The sequence below is a fragment of the Notamacropus eugenii genome, chromosome 2 (assembly GCF_028372415.1).
Source record: "Notamacropus eugenii isolate mMacEug1 chromosome 2, mMacEug1.pri_v2, whole genome shotgun sequence".
In the NCBI taxonomy this organism is placed as follows: Eukaryota; Metazoa; Chordata; class Mammalia; order Diprotodontia; family Macropodidae; genus Notamacropus; species Notamacropus eugenii.
Genome location: NC_092873.1, coordinates 74,610,538 through 74,625,793, shown reverse-complemented (window position 1 = coordinate 74,625,793; position 15,256 = coordinate 74,610,538). Strand labels below are relative to the sequence as shown.

The window sequence follows — 15,256 nt, the reverse complement described above, 5'->3', positions numbered from 1 at the left end:
TACATGCAAAGTTCTTCCAAAAGCATTCATTCACCATTTTTTTTTATACATTTCAAATATATCTGATGTAATAATCAATTGTTAAAAATTTGTGGAAATAATCACATTCTGGAGTTTTCTCAGAAAGACTATTGTTTCTGTTAGCTTGAATAGCCTAGCAAAAAAGAAAAGTCTTTTCAACAGAGATCTGTTGATATTAGATTGGTTCAAAGATGTAACTCTAATACATATTACTACTAGTATCATTTTGTATAGTGTAATTTTCATAAAAATTATTAGTCAGAAAATTCATCATATAAAGCAAGGATGCTTGTAAACAATTCTCCCCTTTAGCTAGAAGTACTCCTGTTGGAGGAGGAGAATCTCAATTCCTCCTTAAATCAATTTACTATCTTAGAATTTATAAGACTCTCATTAGCCACATGCATTAATGAAGATCCTTCCTTTACAGGGCTGATAAGATTTTCTGACCTTGCCAAGCCTAGAAATTCAGAGGACTAGGCAAGTCCCTAAAGAACTTCACAGATAATGAGAATTTACAAGGTCTTTTGTACTTTTCCCATATACCATGTAATTATCATTATTATTGCCTTAAAGTAAAATATTTCCAAGTAAATATTTAAGGAAGATTCTTTAAACTATAGGGACAAAAGTCCCCAATAATTGATAGTGCAAATTAGTAAATTCAAAGAATTCTAGGCAAAAGAGGAGTTAATCTCTTGGTGACACAAATTCATCACATTTTAGGTATTATTACTCAGATAAACAGTATTTCTTATCCAAAATCACAAACGTACAAAATTGCAATGCAAAAAATTAGGATGATAATACTGATATAAAACAATATCATGGACTAAACATGAAACAAAACTTAATCAAATGACATCAATTTTATTGAATAAATTGTCATACATAGAAAAATCCTTTCATTTATCTATTGATTTTGGCATTCCATACTAGTTGCTTTCAGAGACCAGTTTAAAGTGATTATAATCCAATTTTTTCACAGTCAAAAGATTTTTACCAGCAGTTACCATTCAAAACATAATCATGTTGTGAATCATAGTTTTGCCTAATTAATTTTTGTTTTTGTTGTCCTTCAGTCATTTTAAATTTTGTCTAACTCTCTGTGACTCTGTTAAAAGTTTTCTTGGCAAATGCCCTGGAGTGGTTTGTCATTTCTTTCTTTTACTTTTAATTTTTAAATAATTTATTTATTTTTAGTTTTCAACATTCATTGTCACAAGATTTTGAGTTCCGAGTTTTCTACTCATCACTCCCCTCCGCATCCCATATGGCATGTTTACCCCTTCCTCTAGTCTGCCCTCCGTTCTATCTCCCCTCCCCTTCTCCCCTTTCCTCTTACTTTTTTGTAGAGAAAGATAGATTTACATAACCCATTGTCTGTATATCGTATTTCACAGTTGCATGTAAATTTTTAACATTTGTTTGTAAAACTTTTACTTCCAAATTCTCTCCTTCTTCCCTTCCCACCCACCCTCATTGAGAAGGCAAGCAATTCAATATAGGTCATGCATGTTTAATTATGCAAAATACATGTTTTGAAAGACTAACTATATTTCCCTCCATCTTATCCCACTCCTCACCTATTCTGTTTTCAACTTTGACCCCATCCTTTTTCAGAAGTGTTTGTTTCTGACTATCCCCTCTCCCAATCTGTCCTCCCTTCTATCATCTCCCTCCATCCCCTTCCCACTTACTTTCCTGTAGGGTAAGATACCCAACTGAGTGTGTGTGTTATTCCTTCCTTAAGTTAAATCCAATCTATCTATCTGTCTGTCTGTTTGTCTATCTATCTATCTATCTATCTATCTATCTATCTATCTATCTATCTATCTATCCATCTATAATATATCTATATTTCCTCCAACTATTCCAATACTAAGCAAGGTCTCATGGCTTGCAAATGTCATATTTCCATGTAGGAATGTAAACAGTTCAACTTTAATATGTCCCATATGATTTTCTTTCCTGTTTACCTTTTCATGTTTCTCTTAATTCTTGTATCTGCAAGTCAAATTTCCTATTCAACTCTCGTCCTTTCAGCAAGAATGTTTGAAAGTTCTCCATTTCATTGAAGGTCCATTTTTTTCCCCCTGAGATATTATACCCAGTTTTTCTGGGTAGGTGATTCTTGGTTTTGAACCTCCTCTGACCTCCATAATATCATATTCCAAGCCCTTCGATCCCTTAATGTAGAGTACTCTAGATCTTGTGTTATTCTGATTGCATTTCCACAATACTTGAATTGTTTTCTTCTGGCTACTTGTAATATTTTCTCCTTGACTTGGGAACTCTGGAATTTGGCTACAATATTCTTAGCAGTTTTTCTTTTGGAATCTCTTTCAGGAGATGAGCAGTGAATTCTTTCAATTTCTATTTGACCTTTTGGTTCTACACAATTAGGGCATTTTTTCTTGATAATTCCTTGAAAGATGATGTCTAGATTCTTTTTTTGATTATGGATTTCAGGTAGTCCAATAATTTCAAAATCATCTCTCCTGTATCTTATTTTCTAGGTCAGGGGTTTTTCCAGTGAGATATTTCATGTGGTGTTTTATTTTTTCATCCTTTTGATTCTGTTTTACAATTTCTTGATTTCACATAAATTCATTAGTTTCCATTTGCTCCATTCGAATTTTGAAGGAATTATTTTCTTCAGTGAACTTTTGGACCTCCTCTTCCATTTGGCCAATTATGCTTTTTAAGGCATTCTCTTCATTGGCTTTTGGGACCTCTTTTTGCTTTTGGGGTTCATTCTTTATTTAAAGTGTCTTTTCTTCAGTATTTTTGGGCATCTCCATTAACAAGCTGTTGACTCATTCTTGTTATTTTCTTGGATTACTCTCATTTCTCTTCCTAATTTTTCCTTTTCTTCTCTTACTTAATTTTCAAAGTCTTTTTAGAATCCTTTCATGGCCAATGACCAATTCATATTTTTCTTGGAAGCATTTGATGTGGGAACTTTGACTTTGTTGTCTTCTTCAGATTCTATGTTTTAAATCTTCTTTGTCACCACAGTAAGATTCCATAGTCTGAGTTTTTATGCTGGCTGCTCAACTTCGTAGCCAAATACTTGACATTTTAAGTCTTTGTGAAGATAGGACTTTGCTTTCAGTGGGGGTGGGGTGGGGTGGTGTACTGTCCCAGGATTTAGGAGTTTTGTATCAGCTGCTCCATTCCCCACTATCTGTGGACCCTGAGATATGGAAGCAGCAGTTCTGTAGCTCTAGAATTTATTTTGGGCCATTTCCACAGGGTTTTTGAGGGGTTTCAGGGGAGAGCTCAAACAAATCCTTGCTTTTATGCCATCATTTTGACCCCATCCCCAGGTAATTTCTTCCATGTTCCTTTAATTAACTTATAATTTCATCCTTTATGCCTGGTTGATGTATCCATTTACATAATGTGAGATGATGTTTTATGCCTGGCTTATGTTATTTTTTTCTGTTTTATGCTATTTTCAGATTTTCTAAAATTTCTTTTTAAATTAAACACTGAGCATTTGAGAACTACCTCCCTTAATCTACATTACTTTTTGTTCTTCTTCTAAAATGGCTAATATGGAAGTATGTTTTGCATGACTTCATATGTAAAATATGCATTAAATTGCTTGTTTTGTCAAAGAGGGAGAGAGAATTTGGAACAAAAAATTAAGAAAAAATTAAATGAATGTTAAAATTTTTTAAAAATATAATTGAGAAAATAAAAAATAAAAAAAGAGAAGGCCAACTATATTAGTGAATTCATTTCCTTTTCTTTCACTCTCTTCTCAAATTGCTACAGTTTGACTTTTGACCTCATCATTTAACAGGAATTGGCCTCTCCAACTTTACCAATTATCTCCAAATTTTTTCCCCTCAATTTGCATTGCTCTTTATCTCTCTGCAGGCTTTGATACTGTTGATGATCTTCTTCACTTTTAAAAAATAAGTAAATTTATTTTTAGTTTTCAATATCCATTTCCATATATTTTAAATCTTCTCTCCCTCCCACATCCCCAAGGAAGTATGCAATCCAATATAGACTCTACACACACACATATATACACACATTCATACTTATTATACATATTTTCACATTACTCAGATTGTACAGAATTATTAGAATTAATGGGAGGAACCATGAGAAAGAAAAAAACAAAATTAACAAAAAAAGAGAGCAAATAGTACGTTTCAATCTGCATTCAGACTCCATATTTCTCTCTCTTTTTCCATCATGAATCTTTTGAAATTGTTTTAGGTCCTTGCATTGCTGAGAAGAGCTAAGTCTATCAAAATCATTCATCACATACTATGGCCGTTACTGTGTACAAGTGTACAACGTTCTTCTGGTTCTGCTCATTTCACTCAGCATCAGTTCATATAAGTTTTCCCATTACATTCATATAGCACAGCTTGTTCAGTCATTGCCTATTGACAGGCATCCCTTCAATTCCCAGTTCTTGTCCATCATGAAAAGAGTTGTTATAAATATTTTTGTACACGTGGGTCCTTTTGCTTTTTTTAATGATCTACTTGGGATACAGCCTTAGAAGTGATATTACTGGGTAAAATGTACATTTTTATAGCCCTTTGGGCTATAAATTGCTCTCCAGAATGGTTGGAGCAGTTCACAACTCCACCAACAATGAACTAGTGTGCCAATTTTCCCACATATTCTCCAGCATTTATCATTTTCCCATCTTGTCATGTTAGCCAATCTGATAGGTATGATATGGTACCTCAGATTTGTTTTGATTTGCGTTTCTCTCATCAGTAGTCATTCAGATCATTTTTTCATATGACTACAGATAGCTTTAATTTCCTCCTCTGAAAAAGGGCTGTTCATATCTTTTGACCATTTATCAATTGCGGAACAACTTGTATTCTTACAAATTTGACTCATATCTCTACATATGTTAGAAATGAGGCCTTTATCAAAGACACTGGTTGCAAAAATTCTTTCACAATTTTCTGCTTCCGTCCTATACTTGGTTGCATTGACTTTGTGCAAAAGCTTTTCAATTTAATGTAATCAAAACTATCCATTTTGCATTTTATAATGTTCTCTATCTTGTTTGGTCATAAATTCCTCAGTTCTCCATAGATCTGACAGGTAAACTATTCCTTGTTCTCCTGATTTGTTTATAGTATCATCTTTTACACCTAAATCACGTACTCATTTGAACTTTATTTTGCTAAGATGTTGGTATATGCCCAGTTTCTGCTGTACTATTTTCTAATTTTCCTAGTAGTTTTTGTCAAATAATGAGTTCTTATCTCAAAAACTGAGGTCTTTGAGTTTTTCAAACAGTACATTCCTATAGTTATTGGCTACTGTTTCTTGTGTTCCTAATCTACTCCAATGATCCACCACTCTATTTCTTAGTCAGTACCAAGTAGTTTTGATGATTGCTGCTTGATAATATATATCTTTTCATTAATTCCCTTTATGTAACTCATTTTTCTTAACAAAATTTGTGATGGGTGACTTCTCTTACCAAGAAGCACATTTCATTTTTGGACTGAGCTAATAGTAAAAATTCCTCCCCCCCCCCCCCCAATGTGCCAGAATTCACCTCCAATACTTTCCAACATTGGGCCCTATAGTAGTGTGCACATTAACTGGGACAAAATAAAATAATTAAATGCTTTGACATGTAACAAATGTTACATCTTTTTATATATTAAAAAGAATTCACAATCAATATATATTTTATCCATTTGCTGAAACTACTTAATTTAATTTATAAGACAGTATAAAGTTAATTTTTTGATGTATTGTATAATTCATAATGAAACTACATATTTAAGTACAACAGTGATGAAGTCCATTTTCTTCAAAATTTGTCCTTGATTATAGTGCATACATTTTCATGTAGATTAAATTAGATACACTTCCAATATTTATCTCAGTCTCTTAGAGTTCTTATCTTTTCATGATGCGTGGCATGGTACAAGATCATGTTATAGTATTCCATCTACATTTGAGAATATCTGTAACTCTGGGACAATCCCACTTTTTCAGAATATTAATATATTTGTCAGAGTCTATCAGATCCTTAATGATACAAGATTTTTAGGCCCCCTGGAAGCAAAAAAAATCCTCAAAACATTTTTGGTATATGTTTTATAGTTTAATGAAGATGTACAGATTTTACAAATTCAACTGAACTTCTGATAACAGTTTAAGTATAACCTTTAATGAAAATATGAGTTTCTTCAGTATAATTTACTTTTTTTCCAAGCTTCAGAACTCCAGTCACTGTGTTATCTTGTTCCTGACAAGCATTTTTTCTTAATAATAATGTCTTTTCTCTTGAAGAGTAAATAATTTGGGAGAACATTTATGATTTGTTCTACTGAATCAAATTCATGCTTATAATCAACAAAAGTTTGGTAAGAACATACATGTCACACATCTTTCAGTTAATTATTAGATTTTCTTGAAGTGAGTAGTAATGACACGAGAGCAAGAGGCTTCTTTGTAATGAACAGAGACATGTAACCTCTTCTGTGTAACCAACCAAAAGAGAAGCTTTGGTCTCTCTTTTTCCTGTTTTCTGAATCACGCCTTTGCAAATATATCTCCTTATCCTCATCTTTTTATGTTGTCGGTGCTACCAAATAGTACTATATTGATTTAATTTTTAGGGTCTTAGCAAATTGTCTATAGACTTTCTCTATCCTTTTCTACTCAACAACTAATGTTGGTGCATAAACTATAATCATTTTCATATTTTCATAATTATCTTTAGTACTACAATACTGGACAACAAAATGTTCCATGAAATAAATTTCTTGTTCTTGTTACTATAAAACCTATTCTGCAAATTTCTTTCCTTGACTCTCCAAGGAGTGCCATCCTTCAATTTAGGTATAATTTCCTTCTCCTGGTTTTATTTATAGCAATAATGTAAAAAACTGATATGGTTCAATTTCTCCAGAAATATGACTACGTATTGGCTATTGGACAAGAATCTAGCATTTAGAGTACTGATGGTCAAATTAAAGTTTATTGATGTTGTGAAAGTGCCTGATTTTTAGCACCCTCTGTCCCATTTCCTTCCACTTTGCCACCCTCACTGCAGATTTGGAAAGGGAAAATATTAAAAGCCATTGTGCATTTTTCTTTTTTCGTGGTCAAATTATTCATGGCCATGTGATCAGTTTGATGTGCCTCTTATGTGTCACTATTGATGTGCCTCTCTGCAGTTAACTAGCTTAATCAGACTTAACTAGCTTAAGCAGACTCGATCTGCAGCAGAAGCCATATTTCCATTCTTTCTAGAATGGTTGGACTTGCCAAAGCTGACGATGTGCTGGCATGGCCTTTGAGAATTCAGGGCCAATGTCACACCACAGTGAGGCATCAGAGTAGAGAGAATTGGAAGGGAATAAGCATTTGGATAATACCTAATATATGCTAAGCACTTTACAAATATTAAGTGTTTTGTGTGTGCTTTGAAATTCATGACAGTGCTGTGAGGTAGGAATTCTGAGTTTCTAAGATTCTAAGTTTCTTGGTCAGTTATTTTTCAATCATTTTCTGGCTCTTTGTGACCCCATTTGGGGTTTTCTTGGCAGAGATACTAGAGGAATTTGCTATTTCCCTCTCCAGCTCATTTTCCAGATAAAGAACTGAGGCAAACAGGGTTGAGTGATTTGCCCAGGTTCACACAACTAATAAGTGTCTGAGGTCAGATTTAAACTCAGGAAAATGAGTTTTTCAGGCTCCAGACTTACTGCACCACTTAGTTGCCCTCTAAGTAGCAGTACTCTCATTCTGCAGATGAGAAAACTGAAGTTCAGGGTTTAAGCACCTTTCTCAGAGTTACACCATGTAGCTAATCAAGTACAAAACTAAAACTTGAACCCACATCTTTTGACTCTGTTTATTATCTGAATTCTCAAAGGCCTCTATCTACTAAGTCCTATGATTCTGGGATATCACTGCCCAAATATTCTTTTCTTCTTTCTGGTAGCTGGAACAACTATTTTGATAAGTGCTACAGAGTTCAAGTTGATTGTATGTGGAAAGATTGTATTCCCGTCCCTGGTGTTCCAGTGTCTGTGAGATGCATCAATACAGATTCACAGGGTAAAGTAGACCAAAGCTTTTGGTCTGGACCTGTGAATGTGAAGATCTTCTCTACCCAGGAAGATCTCTATTCATCTGTATATTCTAAACAGTCTTTGTAGAGCTTTGTATTACAAGTGACATCTGCAGAAAACATTTAAGCAAGAAAGGAAACAGAGACTTTTAATGTCAAGTCAGAGACTGTGAAGTTTCTGTAGTTATTGCCAAGTTGTTTCAGTGTCCAGTCATCTAAGTGTTTCTTGTTCACTTCCCTTTTCATTCACTCAATCGATAAACATTTATTAAGTGCCTACTTTGGGCCAGGCACCGTGCTAAGTGATGGGGATGCAAAAAGAGGCAAAAGATAGTCCCTGTCCTCAAGAACTCTATGTTACAAAGTAATTACCATTTTTACTCACACATTGTACATAACACACTTCCTTTTGATGACTTTTCTGAGAGCTTCTTTGAAGTCTTTATTCCTCAGGCTATAAATAATAGGATTTAGCAGGGGTGTGACTACTGTGTAGAATATAGAAATGATCTTGTTGAGTTCAGGTGACTGAAGGGCATTGGGGCGGACATACATGGAAATCATGGTCCCATAGTAGATAGTGACCACAGCCAAGTGGGAGCCACATGTAGAGAATGTCTTCATCCGACCAGAGACTGAAGGAATCCTCAAGATTGAGGACACTATGAACACATAAGAGACCAGAGTAAGGAAAAAACAAATACACAATACAGCAATGGACAGAATGAAGATTGCAATTTCAGTGATGAATGTATTGGAGCAAGAAAGCTGCATTAGGGGTGGGAGGTCACAGAAAAAGTGATTGATTTGATTTGGCCCACAGAAGTTTAATTTGGAGATCATTAATGCAGGCAGAAAGCCAGTACTAATTCCAGTCATCCAGGATCCCACCACCAATTTGGTGCAGACCGCAGAACTCATCAGTGTTGAGTAGTGGAGAGGATTACAGACAGCTAGATAACGGTCATATGCCATCATGGCCAGGAGAAAGCATTCAGTAGCACCAAAAAACACAAAAAAGTAAAGTTGGATTATGCATGCTGAGAAAGAGATTGACAAGCCTGGGGAGAGCAGGTTGGACAAGAGAAGGGGAACAATGGTGGTAGTATACCAGATCTCCAAAAAGGAAAGGTGTTTAAGGAAGGAATACATGGGTAAATGCAGTCGGTGATCCTGGTTTACCACTACAATGATTATGATATTACCAATTATAGTCATGAAGTAGAATAACAAGAAGATGACAAAGAGAAAATTTTGCCACTCAGGGATGTTCTGAAAGCCTAGGAGTTGGAACTCTATGATGGTGGTAGCATTCAAAGATTCCATTGCCTGCAAAAGATATTTGAGAAAAATTAGAAGGCATGAGGAAGAGATTCCTATTTTCTCTTAACTATACCTATCATAATAACATGTCCTCTGATGATGTAGTAAAAAATGAAGCAGCTCATTTATAGATTCTATGATGGCTTCATCAGTAGTAGAGAGTTTCTAGTGAAGAAACACTGTTTACCAATGCAGATTATCATATACTCAGAACTTATAACATTGGAAAGTTGCCTGGGTTGCCAAACTCCTGTGGACAATGAAGATCTATCTGAACTCAGTCCTCAATGATTAACTTAGATAGCCAGTATCTAGCAGAGATAGACCTTGAACTCAGGAATTCTTGACTCCAAGACTTGCTGACTCTCCACTCAGTTAGTCTGTCTTTCTAAGTGTTATTGAGAGAGAAGAAAGGAGAAGGCAATGTCCTAGTTACACAAATTCATGGAGGCAAGAACCAACCTTATAGAACTGTTAAAATTTACTTATGAAGTAGTCATATCTTCTTTAGTCTCACTTCCTTTTAAATTGCTTTTTTATTTTTCTTTGTTAATAAGCCCTTAATGTAATATTGTCCAATATTCATCTTACTAACTTCCAATGAGTTGGGCTACAGAAATTTGGTCATTCCATTCCTCTTTCACAGGATCCACTCAGAATAATAGACCTTGGAGATATAACATATTGGGGACATTGATTTTTGCTGATTACAGCAAGGTCTCTTAATTTGAAACTATCTTGTCCATTAAAAAGGGGCAGCACAATCTCCTCCTCGAATGAAACTAGTGGACGTAGGATTTGGCAGGGAGTTTATGATTCAGAAGATATCAGGGGGAGAGACAAGATGGTAAAGAAAAGGCAGAGACTTGCCTGAGCTCTCCCAAATTCCCCTCTAAATACCTTTAAATTTCTGGAGCAGCAGAACCCACAAAAGGATGGGGTGAAACAATTTTCCAGCCAAGACAATTTAGAAGGTCAGAAATGTAGGAGAAGACCTTGGGAGTGACTGATACAACATTGGCAGTGGCAGCTTCCAGAACTCTCAGTCCATAGATGGTAAGGGGGTTAAAAACTGGTCAGAAGACTACAGAGTTCCTTTTTTTATTACTGGGTACAGGACTCTATTGTATTGCTCTACTTGGATCTGGGTCACAGTCCCAGACTGAGGAGGGCCATTAGCACACTAGAGCTTGTGGCTATAGGGGAGCAGTTTCAGGGTAGAAAAGAATACTTGTCATTACTCTCAGATAAGAGCACAGTCCAGGAGAATACCTCTGCCTAGATAATGCTCTTTGAAAGAACTGTAAGGTTGCAGAACCCCAGAACTAGCTCTGAAAACAGTTATGTAAAAACTCTGAAACTTAGGAAAGTGCTCCCTGCACCCCAGAAGCAAAACTCCAATTTAGCATAGAGTTAAAAGTCAAGAAATAGGTTGAGAAAAATAAGCAAATAACAAAAAAATTTCTGACTATAAAAAGTTGCTATGGTGACAAGGAAGATTAAAACACACACTCAGAAAAGGACAACAAAGTCAAAATTCCTGCATCCAAAGCCACAAAGAGAATATGAATTGGTTTCAGTCCATGAAAGAGCACAAAATGCATTTTAAAAATCAAGTGAGAGAGGTAAGAAGAAAAATTGGAAAAAGAAATGAGAGTGTTTCAAGAAAATTAAGAAAAAGCTTGGCAAAGAAGGCACAAAAAATACTGAAGAAAATAAGACCTCAAAAAACAGTATAGGCCAAATGTTAAAAGAGGTACAAAAATCCACTGAGGAGAAGAATACCTTGAAAAGCTGAATTGGATAAATGGAAAAAGATAAACAAAAATTCACCGAAGAGAAGAACTTAAAAAGTAGAATTGGCCAAATGGAAAAAGAGGTGGAAAAGCTCATTGAAGAAAATATTTATTTTTTGTTTGATTTTTTTAAAATTTATTTTATTGTGGGCTTTTTAATTTAGTTAGTATTTAATTTTCCACCAGCCACATGTACACAACAATTTTTAACATTTTTTTTCAAAATTTTCAGTTCTAAATTCTCTTGCTCCCTCCCCATTGCTCCCTCTCCTTGAGAAGGTAAGTAATTTCATATAGGTTATACATGTTAAATCATGCAAACCATATCTGTAATAGTTATGTTGTGAAAGAAAACTGATAAAAAATAAAAACTCAAGAAAAATAAAGTGAAAAGAAGTTGCTTTAATCTATATTCAAATATCATTGGTTCTTTCTCTGGGAATGGATAGCATTCTTCATCCTAACCTTGAGAGTTGTCATGGATCATTATATTGCTGAGAATAGCCAAGTCATTCACAGATGACCATCCTAAAATATTGCTCTTACTTTATATCCATTAGATTTCATGTTACATCAACCCATGTGAGTCCAGATTTTTCTGAGAGCATCCTGCTCCTCATTTCGTATAGTGCAGTAGTATTCCCTCACAATCACATACCACAACTTATTCAGCCACTCCCAAATTGATCTTCATTCCCTCAATTTTCAATTCTTTACCCTCAGAAAAGATCTGCTACAATTTTTTTTTTTGTATATAGAAGTCCTTTTGCTTTTCTTTTTTAAATCTCTTTTGGGATACAGACCTAGTAGTGGTATTGCTATGTCAAACGTCATGAATGATCTCGTAGCCCTTTGGACAAGGTTCCAAATTGCTCTATAGAATCGTTTAATCAATTCACAACTCTGACAACATTACATTAATGTCTCATTTTTTCCCACATTCTCACCAATATTTGTCATTTACTCTTTCTGCTCTATTATCCAATCTAACAGGTATAGTACCTCAGAATTCCTTTAGCTTCTATTTCTCCCCAGCAAGAGTGACTTGGAATATTTTTTCATATGACTATAGATAGGTTTAATTACTTCTTCTGAAAGCTCATTATATCTTTTAATCATTTATCAATTGAGAAATGGCTCCTATTTTTTTTTTTACAAATTTGATAAGACTTTTATCAGAGAAACTTGCTTCAATTTTTTTCAGTTACTATTGTTAATTGTATTTCTCTTTATCCTATCCCCTCTACCCTCACTTACTCTATTCTCTCTCTTCTTTCACCCTGTCCTTCCTCCAAAGAATTTTGCTACTGATTACCCCTTCCCCTATTCTGCTCTCCCTTCTATCATACTGTCCCTTCTTCTTTTATCCCCTTCCCTATTTTCCTGTAGGGTAAGATAGATTTCTATACCCATTTACTTGTGCATTTTATTTCCCAGTTACATGTAAAAATACTTTTTGACATTCATTTTTATAACTTTGAGTTCTAATTTCTCACTCTCCCTCCCTCTCTACTCACCTTCAATGAGAAGGCAAGCAATTCAATATAGGTTATACATGTGTAGTCATGTAAAACACTTCCATAATAGTCATATTGCTTACTTTTATCCTGTCTCTCCTCAAAAAGTGTTTGCTTCTAATAACCCCCTCCCACAATCTACCCTCCCTTCTATCACCACTCCTCTCTCTTATCCCTTTCCCCCTACTTTTCTGTAGAGGAAGAAAGATTTCCATGCTCAGTTTGGTGTGCCTCCTTAAACCAGTTCTGATGAGAGTAAGGTTCACTCATTCCCTTTCATCTTTCCTCTTGTCCCCTCCACTTGCTACTTTTATGTGACATAATTTACCTTATTCTACCTCTCCCTTTCTCCTTCTCCTAGTACAATCCTTTCTCACCCATTAATTTTAGTTTTTGGATATCATTCCTTGATATTCGACTCACTCTGTGCCCTCTCTTTCTCTCTCTCTTCCTCTCTCTATACACACACACACACACACACACACACACACACGTATATCTATACCTATACCTATATCTATATCTTTATCTATCTATCTATATCTATCTATCTATATCTATCTATCTATCTATCTATCTATCTATCTATCTATCTATCTATCTATCTATCTATCTATCTATCTGTCTGTCTGTCTGTCTGTCTGTCTGTCTGTCTGTCTATCTATCTATTCCCTCCAACCACCCTAAGAAGGAGAAAGATCTTATGAGCTACAAATATGATCTTCCCATGTAGGAATGTAAACAACTCAACTTTAATAAGTCCCTTATTATTTCTCATCCTGGTTAACTTCTCCTGCATCTTTTGAAAGTCAAATTTTCTATTTACCTCTGTTTTTTTTGAAGAATGCATTAAATTGCTTTATATCATTGAATATCAATTTTTTCCCTTCATGGATTACACTAAGCTTTTCAGGGTAGGTGATTCTTGCTTTTAATCCTAGCTCCTTTGACCTCCAGAATATCATATTCCAATTCCTTCAATCCCTTAATGTAGGTATTGCTAAATCTTGTATTATCCAGATTGTAGTTCCAACTACACTTGAGTTTTTTTTTTTTTATTTTGACTGCTTGCAACATTTTCTCCTAGATCTGGGAGTTCTAGAAAGATAGCCATTATTTCTGGGAGTTTTCAGTTTGGAATCTTTTTGAGGAGGTGATCAGCAGATTCCTTCAATTTTTATTTTACCTTCTCATTCTAGAACATCAGGACAATTTTCCTTTATAATTCCTTGAAAGATGATATCTAGGTTCTTTTGTTGATTATACCCTTCAGGTAATCCAGTAATTTTAAAATTATCTCTCCTGAATCTATTTTCCAGGCTAGTTGTTCTTCTAATGAGATATTTCATTTTGTCTTTTTTTCCCATTCTTTTCATTCGGTTTTATAATTTCTGGATTTCTCATGGAGTCCTTAGCTTCCATTTCCTCCATTCTAAGTTTTAAGGAATTATTTTCCTCATTGAGCTTTTGAACCTCTTTATCCTTTTTGCCAATTCTGCTTTTTAATGCATTCTTCTCCTCATTGGCTTTTTTGGACCTCGTTTGCCATTTGAGTTTGCCTAGTTCTTAAGGTGTTACTTTCTTCAGCCTTTCTGGATCTCCTTTAGCAAGCTATTGATGTTTTTTCATGATTTTCTTGCATCACTCTTATTTCTCTTCCCAGTTTTTTCCTCTACTTCTCTTGTGTTTGTCCTTTGTTTTCTAAGAGGACCATGACATCAGAGAAATGAAGACATGACTTGCACTTGACATTGATTTGAAGTAAAGGAGGGCTGTGCAAGGTCACTAGCCTAACTTTCTCCTCCAGAACTGTCTGGGTCCAGTGACCAGATATTCATCAGGATGACTATAGATGGCTTAGAGTGAATGTCAATGGTAACTGTTTCTCTTTGTAACAGCAATCCTGAAGGTCTTCCCTTCCCAGCTTAATTTTTCCCTTTTTTTTCTAATTAAGGATGTCATTCCTTGACTTATTTCTTAAAGAGGTCTGTTCACTGAATGGACATTACGCCATTCTTAAGTGAGGACCTGAAAAGGTCTTAACCTAAAAGGGCCAGGGTCTCCCATTACATCCTGGGCAGTGTCCAGTACTTTTGATGAATAGCTGGTCACTGGACCCAGATGGCTCTGCCGGAGAAAGTGAGGCTGGTGACCCTGCAGAGTCCTCCCTCACTCAAATCAAAGTCTACTATAAGTCAGGTCATCATTTCCCTGATGTCATGGTCCTCTTTAAGAATGAAAGAGAAACACAATCTGTGAGTAGACCAAATTGCCTGAATGGAGATCTAGTCAGTTGGGTAACTCAGGTTATTCTCTCCCTTTCCTTCTGTCCAAAGTAAATGTTGATGGCCAGAAGCTGCCCAGTTAACTTGCTGTTCTTTCTTCCTTCCTTCCTTCCTTCCTTCCTTCCTTCCTTCCTTCCTTCCTTCCTTCCTTCCTTCCTTCCTTTCTTTCTTTCTTTCTTTCTTTCTTTCTTTCTTTCTTTCTTTCTTTCTTTCTTTCTT

At 35.2% G+C, this 15,256-nt stretch overlaps 1 protein-coding gene across 1 annotated transcript; it reads right to left on the bottom strand.

Annotated features, from left to right (window-relative positions):
• Window positions 1–8,497: 8,497 nt before the first annotated feature.
• On the bottom strand, window positions 8,498–9,442 carry OR11L1 (olfactory receptor family 11 subfamily L member 1). Its single transcript, XM_072638377.1, has one exon. It carries the CDS (start codon window positions 9,440–9,442, stop codon window positions 8,498–8,500), a length of 945 nt encoding a protein of 314 aa, XP_072494478.1.
• Between the last annotated feature and the right edge of the window lie 5,814 nt (window positions 9,443–15,256).